The sequence below is a fragment of the Pyxicephalus adspersus genome, chromosome 6 (assembly GCF_032062135.1).
Source record: "Pyxicephalus adspersus chromosome 6, UCB_Pads_2.0, whole genome shotgun sequence".
Taxonomy (NCBI): Eukaryota; Metazoa; Chordata; class Amphibia; order Anura; family Pyxicephalidae; genus Pyxicephalus; species Pyxicephalus adspersus.
The window spans coordinates 45480234-45495445 of record NC_092863.1 but is presented as its reverse complement, the minus strand read 5'-3'; the positions used below and the strand labels follow the sequence as shown (position 1 = coordinate 45495445).

At 37.2% G+C, this 15212-nt stretch overlaps 1 protein-coding gene across 1 annotated transcript in view; it reads left to right on the top strand.

Moving 5' to 3' along the window:
• Positions 1-5611: 5611 nt before the first annotated feature.
• LOC140333718 (T-box protein VegT-like) overlaps positions 5612-15212 on the top strand; it is a 17911-nt gene continuing 8310 nt past the window's right edge. Inside the window, exon 1 of the mRNA XM_072415590.1 lies at positions 5612-5734. Within this exon, the coding sequence (XP_072271691.1) occupies positions 5701-5734 (34 nt within the window). The 5' untranslated portion in view covers positions 5612-5700. The remainder of the gene's footprint in view (positions 5735-15212) is intronic.

The following is a 15212-nucleotide window of genomic DNA, read 5'->3' as shown; positions in this document are numbered from 1 at the left end:
GTGTTCCCATGCAGATTCCGTCCTCGTGAATACAGCATTTCAGTCTTTAGGTCACCTAAAGTTCTTTTTTTTTTTTTTATGAAGGAACCTGTGGGTAACAAGGAAGGTAACACACAGGCTTGTAAAAGCAATGTGTTTTTGGAGGAAATAGTATGCAAGACATTATATGAAAAGGAGAAGTTTTGTATATGATTATAGTCCAAATAAATTGCATTTGTGCAATCTATTATTTTATAAAGAAGGATTACATACTATGGTTAGGCAGAACCTGCATCATAAAATGTACCCTAGGTCGTATAAATAGATCAGCCAAATAATATTACTGTTGCAGTGGGTTGTGTGGAGCAGAAAAAAGGAAACAATAATATACTAATAATACATTGCCAATAAGATGTAGACAGAGATGTAAGATAGAGACACCTTAATAGCATTATGGTGACCCTGAGTTGTGCCATGAATGACATATATAACATTCCATGTATTTAGGTGAGCCTTCCACTGATAGAATATGTGAATGCCATTTCTGACCTGGTTGGTATTCTGATCCTCTGACTTTATTACCTTTTCAATCACTGACCCAGAATCAGCTCAAGCAACTGAAACTAAAAAATCACTTTACATATTAGGCCCATTGCGGTAATGCACCCACACAGTTTAGGGACAATAACAATTTCCAGCTGTCATCACTGAGTCCTGCAGAGTTCTAATTTACATCCGCATGAAGTGGTGTAGATCCGACAGATGCCACTAGATGGCGCCAATAACCACATTGTAATTGCAGTTCACTGAATGGTCTCTGTTTCTGCCTGATAATGACAATATTAAAGTGATCGAACAAGCTGGAGATGTTCTGCTATTGACTTAAAAAAATATATGCCTCAGCTTATTAAAGTGACATTTTTTATGGAAACTTTTTACAGTCTTTTTACAGAGTGATTAATGTAAAAAGTCTGATGAAGAGGTTTCTGTGAATTTTATCACTTTAGGAGGTAGCAGCAATTTACATCTGAATTCCTCATCCTTTCTGACCAACATATAAGGAAACTATTTCTTAAAAATGTTGCAAACTTTGTTTTAATAATTCAACTTTGCTGCATGCACTAGGCAACACCCACTATTTGCTGTGATGTGTGAAGAATGCCGCCACCTCTGTCTTTGTCGCTTTTTGCCACCTTCAAATGTTGGTACGAATGCACATTTTGCCATACATCATAACACACATTGGCACATTGTGCAGTGCACTCTCCTGCCATTACTTTTGAATGGCACCCCAATGTTCATTGCCACTGCCAATGAACCTAAATAAACTGCTTTTACTCAGCACACTTTAATACACAGCACCGCATTATACTTATTCAAGTGTGTTAACACAATGCATAATATTAATACAAAATAGAATTGTGAGGTTTTGTGGTCGTCCATAATTGGCTTTGTTATCTCTCAGCCATCCCACAACACTTTGAAATTTATTAAAGTCCTGATCAACACATCCTTACAGCTAACTAACAACCAGTCTGATATATTTCCTAAGAGCTGACTTCTTCCCAAAACAGATGTAATGTATAAAATAAAAACACAATACCTGATATAACCACATGGCAATGCGGAAGACTCAATGTCTTCCACCAAACATGGATCCGTACCTTTTATGTGATATTATTTTTAATATTAGGATTTATAAAGCACCAACATATTACGCAGTGCTGTACATTAGGTGGGAGACGTAACACACAATAGGAGGGGAGATAAGTAGTGGTGGGTAAGCGGTGAGGGTTTCAAAAGACAGAAGAAGACGGGTAGGCAAGTTTGAAAAACTTTGTTTTGAGTGCTCTTTTAAATGAGCAGAAAGTAAAGCCGAATAGGACAAGGCAGACCATTCCAGAGAGTTGGGGCAACTCTAGAAAAGTCTTGTATCTGTGCGTGTGATGAGGTTATATTTTGAAAAAAAGTCATTAGTAGGTCATTGGAGGAGCGGAGAGAGCGGCTAGGGGAGTATTATTTTAGCAGGTCAGAAATGTAAGTGAGACAAGAACTGTGGAGGGATTTGAAGGTAAAGCACAGGAGCTTGAACTTGATTCTCAGGTGAAATGGAAGCCAATAAAGTGATCTGCAAAGAGATGTGGCAGAGGAGGAGCGGAGGGAAGGATGGATGAGTCTGGCTGCAGCATTCATAACACAGCTCAACGACACCCAAAAAAATTTCACCTGCCAAGGATTTTTCAATATATTTAGTGTATTTCAAGTCTGCTGAATACAGAAATGACATCAGTTTTATTGAATTGGCTCTAGTTCTTGTGATACAGGAATCGGAAAAGACAATTTTACCAACAACAAATGTTAACACATCATATTATTATCAATCTTTATTTACACCAATGTTTTGCATTTTATAGATTAAATGGGACTACCCTGATTTGGAATCAGCAAGACAACTTGTGCTGCATGATGCTGATGTTCCCATACCAGTGTTCAGTACATTCCCTGATATTCCTGTATCTGACATAGAAGATATACAGGGTTTGGAGTATAATCCAAGAGTTAGCAGTGGAAGTGAATATGAAGGAAGTATTTCATCAAACCAGCAGTTCTCCCAAGAGAAGAACTGTCTGAGATTGGAAGTTAAAATAAAGGTTTATAGGACAAGAGAGGTGACACCCCTAACATATTGCAGTGACGATGGAGACTTTGTGTACTGTTGTAACATCCCTGGACTACTAGCCCATATGGGAGTACCAGAATACCGAGCAGAAGACTGGTGGCTTTTCATGGACAGTTCCACTCGAGTTTGAAATCTGTTTTACTGCATAATGGCAGCTGCTATGCATCAATTCCAATTGGTCACTCCAGAAAACGTAAAGAAGAATATGAAAATATCAAAATGGTCTTATAAAAAAGCTTTGATATCATGAACACTAATGGTCCATATGTGTTGATTTAAAAAATGGTGAACTTCCTACTTGGACAGCAAAGTGGATACACAAAGTACCTATGTTTCATCTGCTTGTGGGATAGTAGAGTGAAGGATGCCTGGAAAAAAAGTGACATGGCCTCCAAGGGAAAATACAAAAAAAAAAGGTGCAGCGAACATCATTAACGAGCCAATGGTTGACAGAACAAATCATTCTCCCTTCACTACACATAAAGTTGGAATTAATGAAGCAATTTGTTATAGCTCTGAGCAAGGACGATGATTGCTTTAAATACATTTGTAGATTCTTCCCTGGGTTGAGTACTGAAAAATTAAAAGCAGGAATCTTTGATGGACCCTAGATTCGGAAACTGATAAATGATTCAAATTTCACAAGTTACATGACTGATACTGAAGCTTCTGCCTGGCACAGCTATGTCATGGTTGTCAAGAACTTCTTGGGTAACCATAAAGCACAAAATTATGAAGAACTGGTACAAAACTTACTCTTAAACTTTACAAATTTTGGGTGCTGCTATGAGCATAAAGGTGCACTATCTCCATTTAAAGGTGATGGAAGAAAGATATCAGGACAGATGGGATAGACACATGATGGCAGACTACTGCTGGAACTTTCAACGTGATTGTCTTGATCGTCAGCATAAAAGGAAATAATACAAATAGAGTTTTTCAATGACTTCTTTGTGATTAGCTCTGTAAATATACTGAATATAGACTATATTGACATTAAGTATTTAAAAAGTTTAATTTTGTATACGTATGCATATCTAGTTTACTTTTACCCAATTTTCATGTTTCATTAGTTTTCTATGAGGTTATTGATTAGGTCAATATTTCAAAAACTAGAGCCAATCTAGCAAAACCAGTAACATATTTGGAATCTGTGCATCAAGCATAACCTAAAGGGACTTTAATCTGTTTGGAAAGAAAATGTTTGTTGACCAGTGTTATAGATTGTAGAGGAGAGAGTCGGGTTAGTGGAATACCAGAGAGGAGGATGTTACAGTAGTCCAGACGAGAGATGATAAAAGTGTGTACAAGGAGTTTGGTGGTCTCTGGGGAACACCTGTCAATGGATAGGAGAAATATGGGGGTTAACATTGCTGGCCTTCCATTAAAAATACTAAATATTTGGCTGCATCTGGCTTTATTGTGGTTTAGTCACTGACACTAAACAAGCAAGATGCAACAAGTTTGAAATAAATCATTTGTTAATTATTTGATCCTGTTATATCCAAATCACCCCCAAAAAATCCAGGTGACTAGCGGAAGGCCAACCTTCATATTTCTCCCTATAATAAAGTATATCAATGATGCTGCATTGTAATGCTGAGCGTCTGGGTTTACAAGTGTGAACTCATTCAGAACAAGTATGCTGATTAAGGCTTTTGATCTTTGTCTTGTTTTTGCTGATCTGCATAATTAGTCCCTGGCAGAGTGTTAGCATTACCCCCAGACAACCAGCAATTTTAGAGCTTGGTCAGCTATCATATTTTTTACATTTATGCTGAACTCCAGAAAGACAGAGAAGATGCTGATTCATGAGCTCATCTCTCTGTCATATGCTCTCTTCTCTTACTGGTTCCTTGTGTTGCTCCTTCCGCTCATAGTCTAAGCTCTGCCATACTGGGGATTGCAAATGGCCATTACCAGGTCAAATAAAGGTACCCACATGGCTTACAATAAAAAAATTGTACATTTATATAGTATGTAATGAATTCTGGAATTCAGCAGAAGCTATGGCACATCTTTTCAGATCAGGTGCTTGGAAAGGCTTCCCCCATGTGAAATGTTTTCACTACTGGATCACCAAAGAAATGATCTATGATAACTTGTGACAGTCTAAGTTGTTGGTGCCTGTATCCCCAATTTGCACACACTAGTGTGTGAAAGTAAACCTTTCATGGGTGAAATAAAAGAATGCCAGTTGACTGGCTGTGAATCTGACCCACTGACTTCAATACTTTCTGAATGGCTGGCCAGGAAATAATATTGTCAGGAGAGGTCAGTAATAGCGGCCCTAATGTTGGTCTCATGGATGAATCTAGATTTGGAGAGATGTGAATCATGTCTGAAACTGAAGCAACATCATTACAGTGGAAATCTTTTGATATGTAGAAGCTATCACCTCAAATATTTTGATTCTCCACACCTACATTACTACAAAACTATTGCATAAAAATGATACTATAAAAAATAAATTCTGGGTTCTGGCATGAATCTATTTTCCTCTTTTGACAGCTTTGATAATTAATAATACTCATGATGTAAATATAGCTACAAGGCAATGGTGGGGCATTGGCCCATTCTGTATTTTTCTACATTAGGAGAGGAGTAAGGTGCATTATATCTCCCTGATCATCCTTGCAATGAAATAATATTACTTTATATGTCAGATTATATAGGACGATGTTTCAGAAAATCCTATAAAGTACAAATAAATCTCCTTGTTTAGTGATATTTACTGCAAATACTTTTATTCTATGAAGCTGAAATATGGCCACATAGGAGTTAATCTGCAGTGCAGAAAAAGAAACACTGCAAGGGGCAACAACTTTTTTAAAGCAATGCCTGGGTTTTACTCACAGATTTATTAGATCTGGGGATCATAGGTAGGTTTGTAATTAGTTGGCCGTTCCCAGGCATCTCACCTGTGGCAGAGTTTTTATAACGAGTCCTGCATAGAGAGGATCTTGGGATTGCCTGAAGTAGGGATAAGCTGGGGATCTGAATCAGAATCAAGATTGAATTAGCTGGATTAAAGAAGTGAAATGGGAACCCAGGTCATTGGGCGCTGCATATCAGGTCAGTGAATTATGATCTGCAATAGAATGTTTCATGTCATATTATCTACCTAGTCATGGGGGGTTGTTGTATGTTGTAATAAATTTCCAAGCAATATTACCAGACCTCTGTGTTCTATAGAATGCCTTTTTATAGCTAAGGGGGTAGGGGAGAATGTCTGTAGTCCTGGCACACTTCCTACCCTATGGACAAAGCAGCTTTTTGGTAGATCCATTATAGTGAGTGCTGTCATACTAGGACAGGAGGTGTGGGACACCAGAAAAAAAAATAAAATAAAACTTGGAAAAAATGCAGCCTAATCTAAGGACTAGTAAGCTGCAACATATTACATTTTTGCTCATGGAGTGTTTAAAGTATATCTATATGTGGTAAAGCCTAATCACGAAGTGATTGATGCATATGGTATATGATTGGTAGGAAGCAACACTGGTCTCATCCCCTCCCCTCCATAGATCAAAACAATGTTTGTTCTACTGTTGCTGGAAACTAATGTTTCCAGTGACAATGTGTGTGCACCTGTACGCAGTTTGAGGGGACTTCCTGACTTTTAAAGAGATTTCTTATCACTTCCTGTTGTGTTTACAGGGAGAAAGTAAATGCAAATCTCCCCATTAGGACACATATGGCACTATGGGAGGGGTAACATAATGGTGGTCTCCCCATAGTCATTTCTGTCATTATTAAATATGATTGTATTGCTGCAAACTGTTCACACTGATGGGTTTAAAGATGTATACGATGCTAGGATTTCACATCAAAAACATTGCTGATTGTCCTGAGTGAAAATCTAATTTTATTTAGTGATCTCTAGTCCTTGTACTCCAATTTATTTGGCTGCAATATGTAGGATTTTCTTTTGTATAAGAATTGACAACAATGGGGCCCCCTTTAATTGTAGACCTAGGCCCCATAATCTATACTTGTTATAAAGGTAGAAAATAGAAGCTGACCATTTCTACCAAAGTTTGAGGTGGAAAAGAGGAGCCCATTACCAAGCTTGGTGATCTAATTACTCTTCCATCCCCACACACAAGGGTACCCCGGGCTACATGCCCTATGAATGGTTAATACACATAAATAAACATCATTCCTTGACTTCACTGTTACTTTGCCTCCTCATCCAATACAGTCTAAAGCTTTTTAGGATTACAATACATCTTCAGTTTTCTGTCTGCCTCAGGAGAACAATTTCTTACCAGCTTTAATCTATCTCAATCAATAGCCATTGTCTTCCCCTGAGAGAGGTGCTAAAGTTGTTGTGTATGGGCTTTGGTGTCTTTCCAGCTCTCTATTACTCCCTGAGCTCCCATCAACATATTTGTGGATTGAGCACTGTTGAGTATCAGACAGTGGCTTCATTAACACATAAATCCACACACTTACTCTTAAATGTACTATTGCTGGAAAATTACCCTTCTGTGGGCTTACACTGTAACAGGTGTCTAACCACTTTTAAATTATTGCTATATTACCTGTAACACATCCTTTTTTATGGAATAAAATACTAATTTCTAAAACAACTAATGGGAAGGAATCGGTCTAGTACCATTACCCCAATTCCCTTTCCCATCCTGGAAAACACTGTGGGAGTCCCTTTATAGCAGATAAACACAAAGGCCATTACTGACTACTTACACCTAATGGTGCCTGGGGCTTTGATTCTTAACATTGCTTCGCTGGTAAGTACCTACCCCCAGAATGTAAAAACGGTGTTACGGGTACACCGCATAGGCCTATATGGTTGCTCTGACATTGATAAGGGTTTTTCTGCTATCTGCAGCTTCATTACATAGATGTGTCCTTACCACACCAGTAACAATAGCTTGGCCATGCAGGAAGTGAGGTGCGTGGAAGTAAATCTGCATCAGAATGACAAATAAAAGCCAACCGTTTATTTTATTTTGCACCATCTTGTCTGTGTTGCTATTTGGGGGGGTGGAGGCGAGTAAAAGAAGCAAAAATTGCAAGATACTAAAGGAAACGCCTTGAATACCAAAAATTATCAGCACTTAAGGATCCAAAAAAGTCCTTTACTGAAGTTCAATATCAAAGCAACAGCCCCCTTGTCATTTGGTCTGTGTGGAACTTCAGTAAGACTTTTGTTGGAAATGTGTTTACTGATAATCTTCCTAAAGCAATAAAAAGCTGGCTGGTTAAATCCTTCACCACACACAAAAAATTGTCAGACCAAAAACTTCAATTTTTTTTTACACAATTTCCCATATATCTCAATAGAAGCCAGGCCTGACTGGACACAAACTGAATGAATTGAATGTAAAATTGTTCACTCTAATTATATAGTGAATGGGCATCTTTAAGGCGCTAATGTCCTTGGACACTGCACTTTCTGGTACTAGTCTGCAATGACCGCTCTGGGAGATGCCAAGCATAGACCATGTTAAGATCATTTTTGGGGAATGGAGATTGGAGTAATAGTTATACAAATTACAAATCTGATGCATTTTCATGCTAAAGGTGCATGCGGTCTTTCAAAGACAAATAATCTGTGGCTAAAAAAAAAAAAAAAAAAAAAAACTTTTCCCAGTATGTGAGTTTATCACTCCACCAGGAGTTATCTCCGAATGTCTGAGAATGTTCTAATTAACTGAAACTATCTAATTAAAGAACATGATTGGAAACCCTGAGAACAGCTACCTCCTACAGACTACAAAGTAACCTGTTACAGATTACCACCTATATCAGATTAGAAAGGTTTTAATCCTTGAATAATTCAAACTTCAGATGCTGTTGAGTTCCTGTATGGACTCCCCATATTAAAAACATTCTCAATGTTTGGCAATATAAATTGGGGTCCTATATTTGGGTCATTAGCTGTAGTATTGAATAGATATTGTGTATATCCTGCCAAAATTTATTTTGAATAAAGCAGGGAGTGATTTTACGGTTTGGGGCTCAATTGGAGGGGTTTCCCCTTTCTGTCACTACCACAACAGTTTACAGAAGTAAAATTTGAAACTGGGACAGAAGCGACAATACGGGTCCCCAATCTTCCTCTTACAATAAAATTGTGACCAATGTCGCTGTTGGATTGCCTTCTCTTCCTCACTTGCAGTACCATCCACATCTGAACAAAGAGGGGAAATCCTAATAGAGCCACTGATAGTTATAAAAAGAAATAGGGATTCCAAGCTGGAAGAGCCCTATTCAGTCCAATACACCAGCACGTCATGGCTGCAGAATTATCCAGATATGATGTCTGCTGCCAATATATCAAGATTACTGCTGTTCTCTTCATTAAGGGTAGATACGTAGATATCTGCATATTTTTCTTAGTTTATTAAAGGTTGGTATCAAAATATGGGTGGCGATGCTTAGACAATTCTACAGTAATGTAGTGCTTGTGAATTTATGTTCATGGCTTAACCTCCAGTAAGTTAAATAGGGCTCCTGAGGGGCATTAAAAAGAAATGAATATCCTTCACACCCTTTAATATGTTTCTAAATGGCTCTTACCATGTCCTGAGAGAGATTACCACCACTAGGGAAACAGTTTAGTTGATTGTTAATGAAAGACTTAATGCTTAAAAGGCTTCATGGCCCTGCACTTTGTCTACATAGCACTTTAATTTATAGCACTTCAGCAGGTGCCAGCTCTTAACAGCTGTATGGGAGTAATAAATGTATCTGCTTTATAAATGGCCACTAAAGGGAATCTCTTGCAAAGCAAAACACAACCAACCGTGTATATTTCTAGCTGAAGCAATGGCTTTTGGACTCCTGTCCTGGTCGAGGCTTCTGTAAAAGTTGGGGCCCTGCAACTTTTAGGAAAATGGGTATACAATGGTTATTCTAATGATATCCTATTCATAACCACTTGTTGGGCTCCTTACTCATTGTTTAAAGTGGAAGCTGGAGCTTTCTTTAGGTTAGTGCAGAGAATATTAGACAGTCAGGCTTTTATTTTCTTTATCTCCATCGAATTTGCTTCTTCTGGGAAAGGACCTATCCTTCCCTCACTATCTCAAACTTAAAACTGGAAGTTTAGCTTTATTCTTCATTACTGATGCATGAATTGGACCTTTTTAGGCCAGGTGCAGGTAAGGGTAAACTATCCACAGTGCCTGTGTAACTTGGCAAGTAATTATTTAGGTTGGTTACTTTGGCACTTGATCGCAGGACTATCTGGTGTTTGTCAGCATGCTCAATACAAAGAACAAAAATGCAACCCTCTTCTTATGTATCATAAACCACTGATAAATTTGTAATGTATTTGGATGAGCACTGTAGGATCCTGGGCACTGCAATGATGAATAATGTGTAATGTATAAATGTCTAATATTAAACTTGATTTCCAGTATTAATTACTATAAAATTATATAATTGATATGTATACAAGTCAACAACATAATGTCTAAGATGGAAAAAATATTTATTGCCTACCATTTGCTAATGTGTAACTTTCTTGTAGACTCAAAATGTGAGAATTTGTCTACAGCAAATATGAATAGAGAAATAGGGGAGGAAACGTACAGTAGATAACTAGCCAGGTAATGGGGGTATTTCTATTTCTCTATTCATGATAAACTTTTAGAGGGGTGGTTCAAAGCAATTGATAAATAGCAAATGGGAATCGGGTCTATTTGTTTCTTAAATATACAGCAAGTATGATTAGTCGGCAGGGTAAGGTCATATATTGGCTGTCTTCAGTGACATGAAAGATTGAAGGTCCCTTTTAATTGTAATCTGGCTGGCAAAGTGCCTTAATCTTCTTTTTTTTTTTTTTTTTTTTTTTTTTTTTTTTTTTTTTTTTTTTTTTGCAATACCTTAATGAAGCATTACCTTTTGTTATAATAATATAATGATTATCATGATGATGATAATATATGTATTGTATGCCAGTAGGATGAAAGCTTGGTAGCTGTGTTTGCTATATAACTCAAGGGTACTGTTTTAAGGGGAAATGAAAATGTGACAATAAGAGGGGTAATATGTTTCAAAGATATGGTTAGAAAGGAATGGTTAGATAAAGGTAGTACTAGTTCTCCCCCTCTCTATAGAACAGAATGGTGCTGTATGTACAGCGCTCTTTCATCTTTTGTCACTGGAATTGATCATGAAAGATTGTTTCCAGGGACAATAATTGAGCATGTGTTCCCAGCTTCTAGGAGTGATAGATCATCCCCACCTATTTCAAAGCAGAAGTTAGGTGAGGACCAAAGACAAAATAATTATTTTCAGACATACAAGTTTAAATGTACTCAGTGGATTAAATTGCAATAACAGTTTGGGAAATAAAGATGGATGGTTCAGTTACTTTAAATCTTCTTTCAGAACTTTGTAATTAAACCTAAATCCAATTATGTACAAGTGAAGTTTTCAGACAAACACACCTCTTTTTGGCACTGCCTTTGTCTCCTCATCACCATACTAATTTTTAAACTCCAATAAAAAAAACCAAAAGGAATGCTACACATAGGTATATCCTGAACTAGACAGTGTGGATTCTGTTAGGATCATGGTAAATTTGAATAATCTGGGGAATGTTATCTAAACCATACTTTTCATAGCTAAAAATATCTAAGGTATCCAAATTCTCTAATAGGGTTCAACATTTGTTTTGAACATATATTTGTTGTGTCTTTGGCAGAATAAGACTGACTTCAGTAGCACTTTACTACATAGCAATTAATTTGTCACTTGCTAATGTGGTTGGTGTGTAGCTGGGAAATGCAAAGCTTCTTACCCCAATGGTTCAGTAATCGTAAAATACAAATTGTATTAGATGAGAGATTTAGAAGTTTCACAACTTTGTGTGAAGTTACCCTCTGAGGGAACCTCATGGTGTTCAACAAACACCAAACAAGTTTAAGCTTTGGATGAAGGAAGAGTAAAAGTGCCCATAGTATGAGTGTTTAATCTACAAGTGTCTCATTCTCTTTATTATGAGTTTAAATAAAAAAATATAAAAACTCAATAGATCATGTGGTACCCCCAACTATAGCTATAGAAAGTGTGCAGATATCTCATATCTCTCAATACAATCCCTCAAAAGTTTTCTTGGGGTTTAGATATTCAGCATCTACTAAACGCCAGAATATATTTTTGGGTGGGCTAATCCTATTACCATCTATATGCCAGTGAAGTACCACCGAAACAGCAGGTCATCTAAACCTTAAAATTATGGACTGATGTATGTTTGCTCCTTGTAAGTCTGGGGGTGAGCAGGGGTATCTGCTTATTTATTCTCGGCATATGCAGAGGCTGGGTCCCAGGTTTGCATCTTGGCCAGGACACTATCTGCATGGCGTTTGTATGTTCTCCCTGTGTTTGCATAGGCTTCTTTCCACATTTCAAAACATGCAGTTAGGTTATTGGACTTCTCTCAAAATTGCCCTTGGATTGTGTTAGACTATGGTAGGGACATTAGATTATAAGCCCCTTTAAGAGACAGTAAGTGATAGGACTATAGACTGTGACAAGCTTTGTAATATGTTGATGCTATAAAAATTCACGTCGATAAGTATGGATCATATTGAAACAATAATAAGTGGAAGAGCAAGATAGTTTTCATCTGTATGTAGTTAGAAGAACGTATTGTTTTAGAATTTGAAAATATTAAAAAGTGGTTTTAAACTAAAGTATCAGGTTGCATCTTTTGTGTAAATATTAATGCATAATACTGCCGTGGTAATACGTTTGCAAACCCCAGGTAGAATTTATAAAATGTTTGCCATATTGCTGCAGCAATGCCATAAAACAGCACCACATAAAATTGCAGTAATCTAAATGTCATAGGAAAAACCTTAAATCTTTGGGACAAAATATTTTGAGGGGCCTAAATCATATTTTATAGCCAAAGACATTAAATGTTACATTTAGATTGCAGTTGGCAAGGCCTATAAAGAGCACACAATCCCTACTGAGGTGAAGGGGGGTGCAAGAGCTTAAATGTAAATATAGTCTAAATTATTGCAGCATATTATTAGCAGCTACAGGAGGAAAACTTACCGGAACATACTTGAGCCACTCTGGGGAGATCTTATACATATTTAGAATTTGCAGGACCTTGTGTTTTTTAGTCTAAAGTTTGATTGTAATATTCAGTGGTGGCTAATCATTTATTCTAATCACAGTAAAAATAAAAAATGTTTTGTTCTTGTTAGAAGAAAATGTTCCACATCTTACAGATTCTGCCAGGGATATTGATGATCCAGTACTCTGAGCTCCAATATCCATCATAAAGTTTTGTGACCATGCTGATCAATTTTGTGATGGATTAAAGCATTCTAAACCTCTCATCTCTGAAGTGTTAAAAGCAAAGTGCAGCATTCAGACAGCTTGCTTAGTATGCCCAGGAGAGCCATCCACTAGTTGGGCACAGAAAAAAAAAATCTTTAAAAGTTTAAGTAGGGTCAACAGAGTGGGGGCAAATGTCTTAGTTCTGTGTTAGTGTCCCACAGGGGCAAAAATGAACTGTTGATACTCTGCCCCAAGTGTGTGTGTATATATGTGTATGTATGTATAATATATTATACATTATACATACATACACATATATATATACACACACACACATATATATAAATATATATATAACGAGAGAGCACGAGCCTGCAACCTATTTATGCACAGTATGCAGGGCCAAATTTCTCATGAAGCCATGGGTGCCATGATAAAGCGGGGCAACACTTCTCTGGAAGTATCCTGTGCAAAATAACAGGGTTCAAAAGTTAAATGACCTATAAATAACAGGACGCATTGTATGGTACATCTAGTTTTTTGGTTCAGAAGTGGTATAACGCAGAACAAGTATGCAGATAAGGATTTCTGACTTTACCATGATTTTTCCTATAGGTCTCAAACTGTTGAAGCCATAAAGTGCCTCTAACAGGCAATCAGCATTTTCAGATCTGAAGTAGTTTTTTTTTTTTTTTCCCCAAAAAATATAAAGAAGTAGGTTTATATTAAAGTGTACCTCCAGACAAAACCAGGATGGGTTTAGAAACCTTCTAGGCCACTGATAGTTCCTCTCACTGTCATGGTGACGTGTAGATTTTTTTTTTTACCTATCAGTGTGAATCTACCATCTGCTTTAGACACAAATATAAATGTACAGGGCACAATAGCATTGTTCATGTTCTCTAAATCAAATGATCATATATATGTTGGAACCAGGCTACCTTGCCTCTTGCTGAGGAAGTGGTGAGAACTCTACACATGAGTTGGAAGTCTGCTCATCTGCCATGGCTCTTATGATTGAAGTGTTATACATGGAATAAAAGTGTGCGGTTCCTGTTTCTGCAAGTGGCTGTTGTTCCAAAGTCCCGAGGAAGAAAGGACAGGTTTAATCTTTTAGAAACTATATTTGTGAATGCTCAGAGGGAACTTTGTGATGGAAATGACAGGTTCCTGCGTTTTAGATAATCATCTGATGCAAAGGGATATAAAAAGGCTCATAGTAAACTGACTTGGCACATTCACTCAATGAGTTTTAGGTAAAATAATTTCATTCTAGTGCTTGTAATATGGTAGTTGAAATGAAAATTTATGAGCAATAGGGGAGCTGCTATTACGAATGTCTGTGAAAATGCTGTTTGCCTGGCTGACATGCTAATATGCCAGACTTGGCACGGAGTGTAATTACCCCATGGTAAGAATGTTAAGTTCTAACTGACTTCACTGGTTACGTGATTGCCTAGATCCAGTCTGAATCCATGGATAGCCACTCATGTATCATTGGAGCAATACTTCTCTTTCAACACCTAATATGAATAGACTGGATCCAGATCATGGCCTCCAAAGTCTAAGGAGATGAAGTGGGGCTCCTTTTCTAGAAATAAATTCCTTTGATTAAGTTCATGGAGTAAGCAGGCATTCTGTGAAGTCAGAACTATTGGTGGCTAAAAAAATTAGAAACCTTAAACCCAGGCAAACGGCATTCATACAAGTTGGCAACAATGGCCTCTATAGTGTTTAAAGAAGTCGTTTATTTTTTGCAATGCAATATAGGATTTTTTTTTTAATTGCCACTCTCATAAGATTTAAGGAAGCTTCACAAACCTTTGGGTCTAAATATAGAGACATAGTCACTACAATTTATAAAGGCATAAAAAAAAACTATAGGTAAATTACCCAGACACACCATTATCTTTCTTTGGTCAGAGGATATTGGTAACTAGTTATTTTTCTGGACTGATACCCCACTATTTTTGGTGGGGGTGGTGGAGAAATTTTAGCCAAGTTAGATTGTCCCAGACCAATGACTGGAGGTAAGCAGAAGTTTTAGTGTATAGACATGCATGCTTGTATGATTGAGTCTGTGAACTTTTCCTGATAGATTATACATTGTGTTCATTCTGTACAAATTGTTATTTTGTTTCCAAGTGATAGTCACATTGTCAATAAACAGAATGAAACTGTATAGTATCACCTTCACTTTCTAGATTTGTGCTATTGCAAAAATATCATCCTTGTAAAAACAATACCCATAAACTATGCTGGGTGACCGCTGTACACA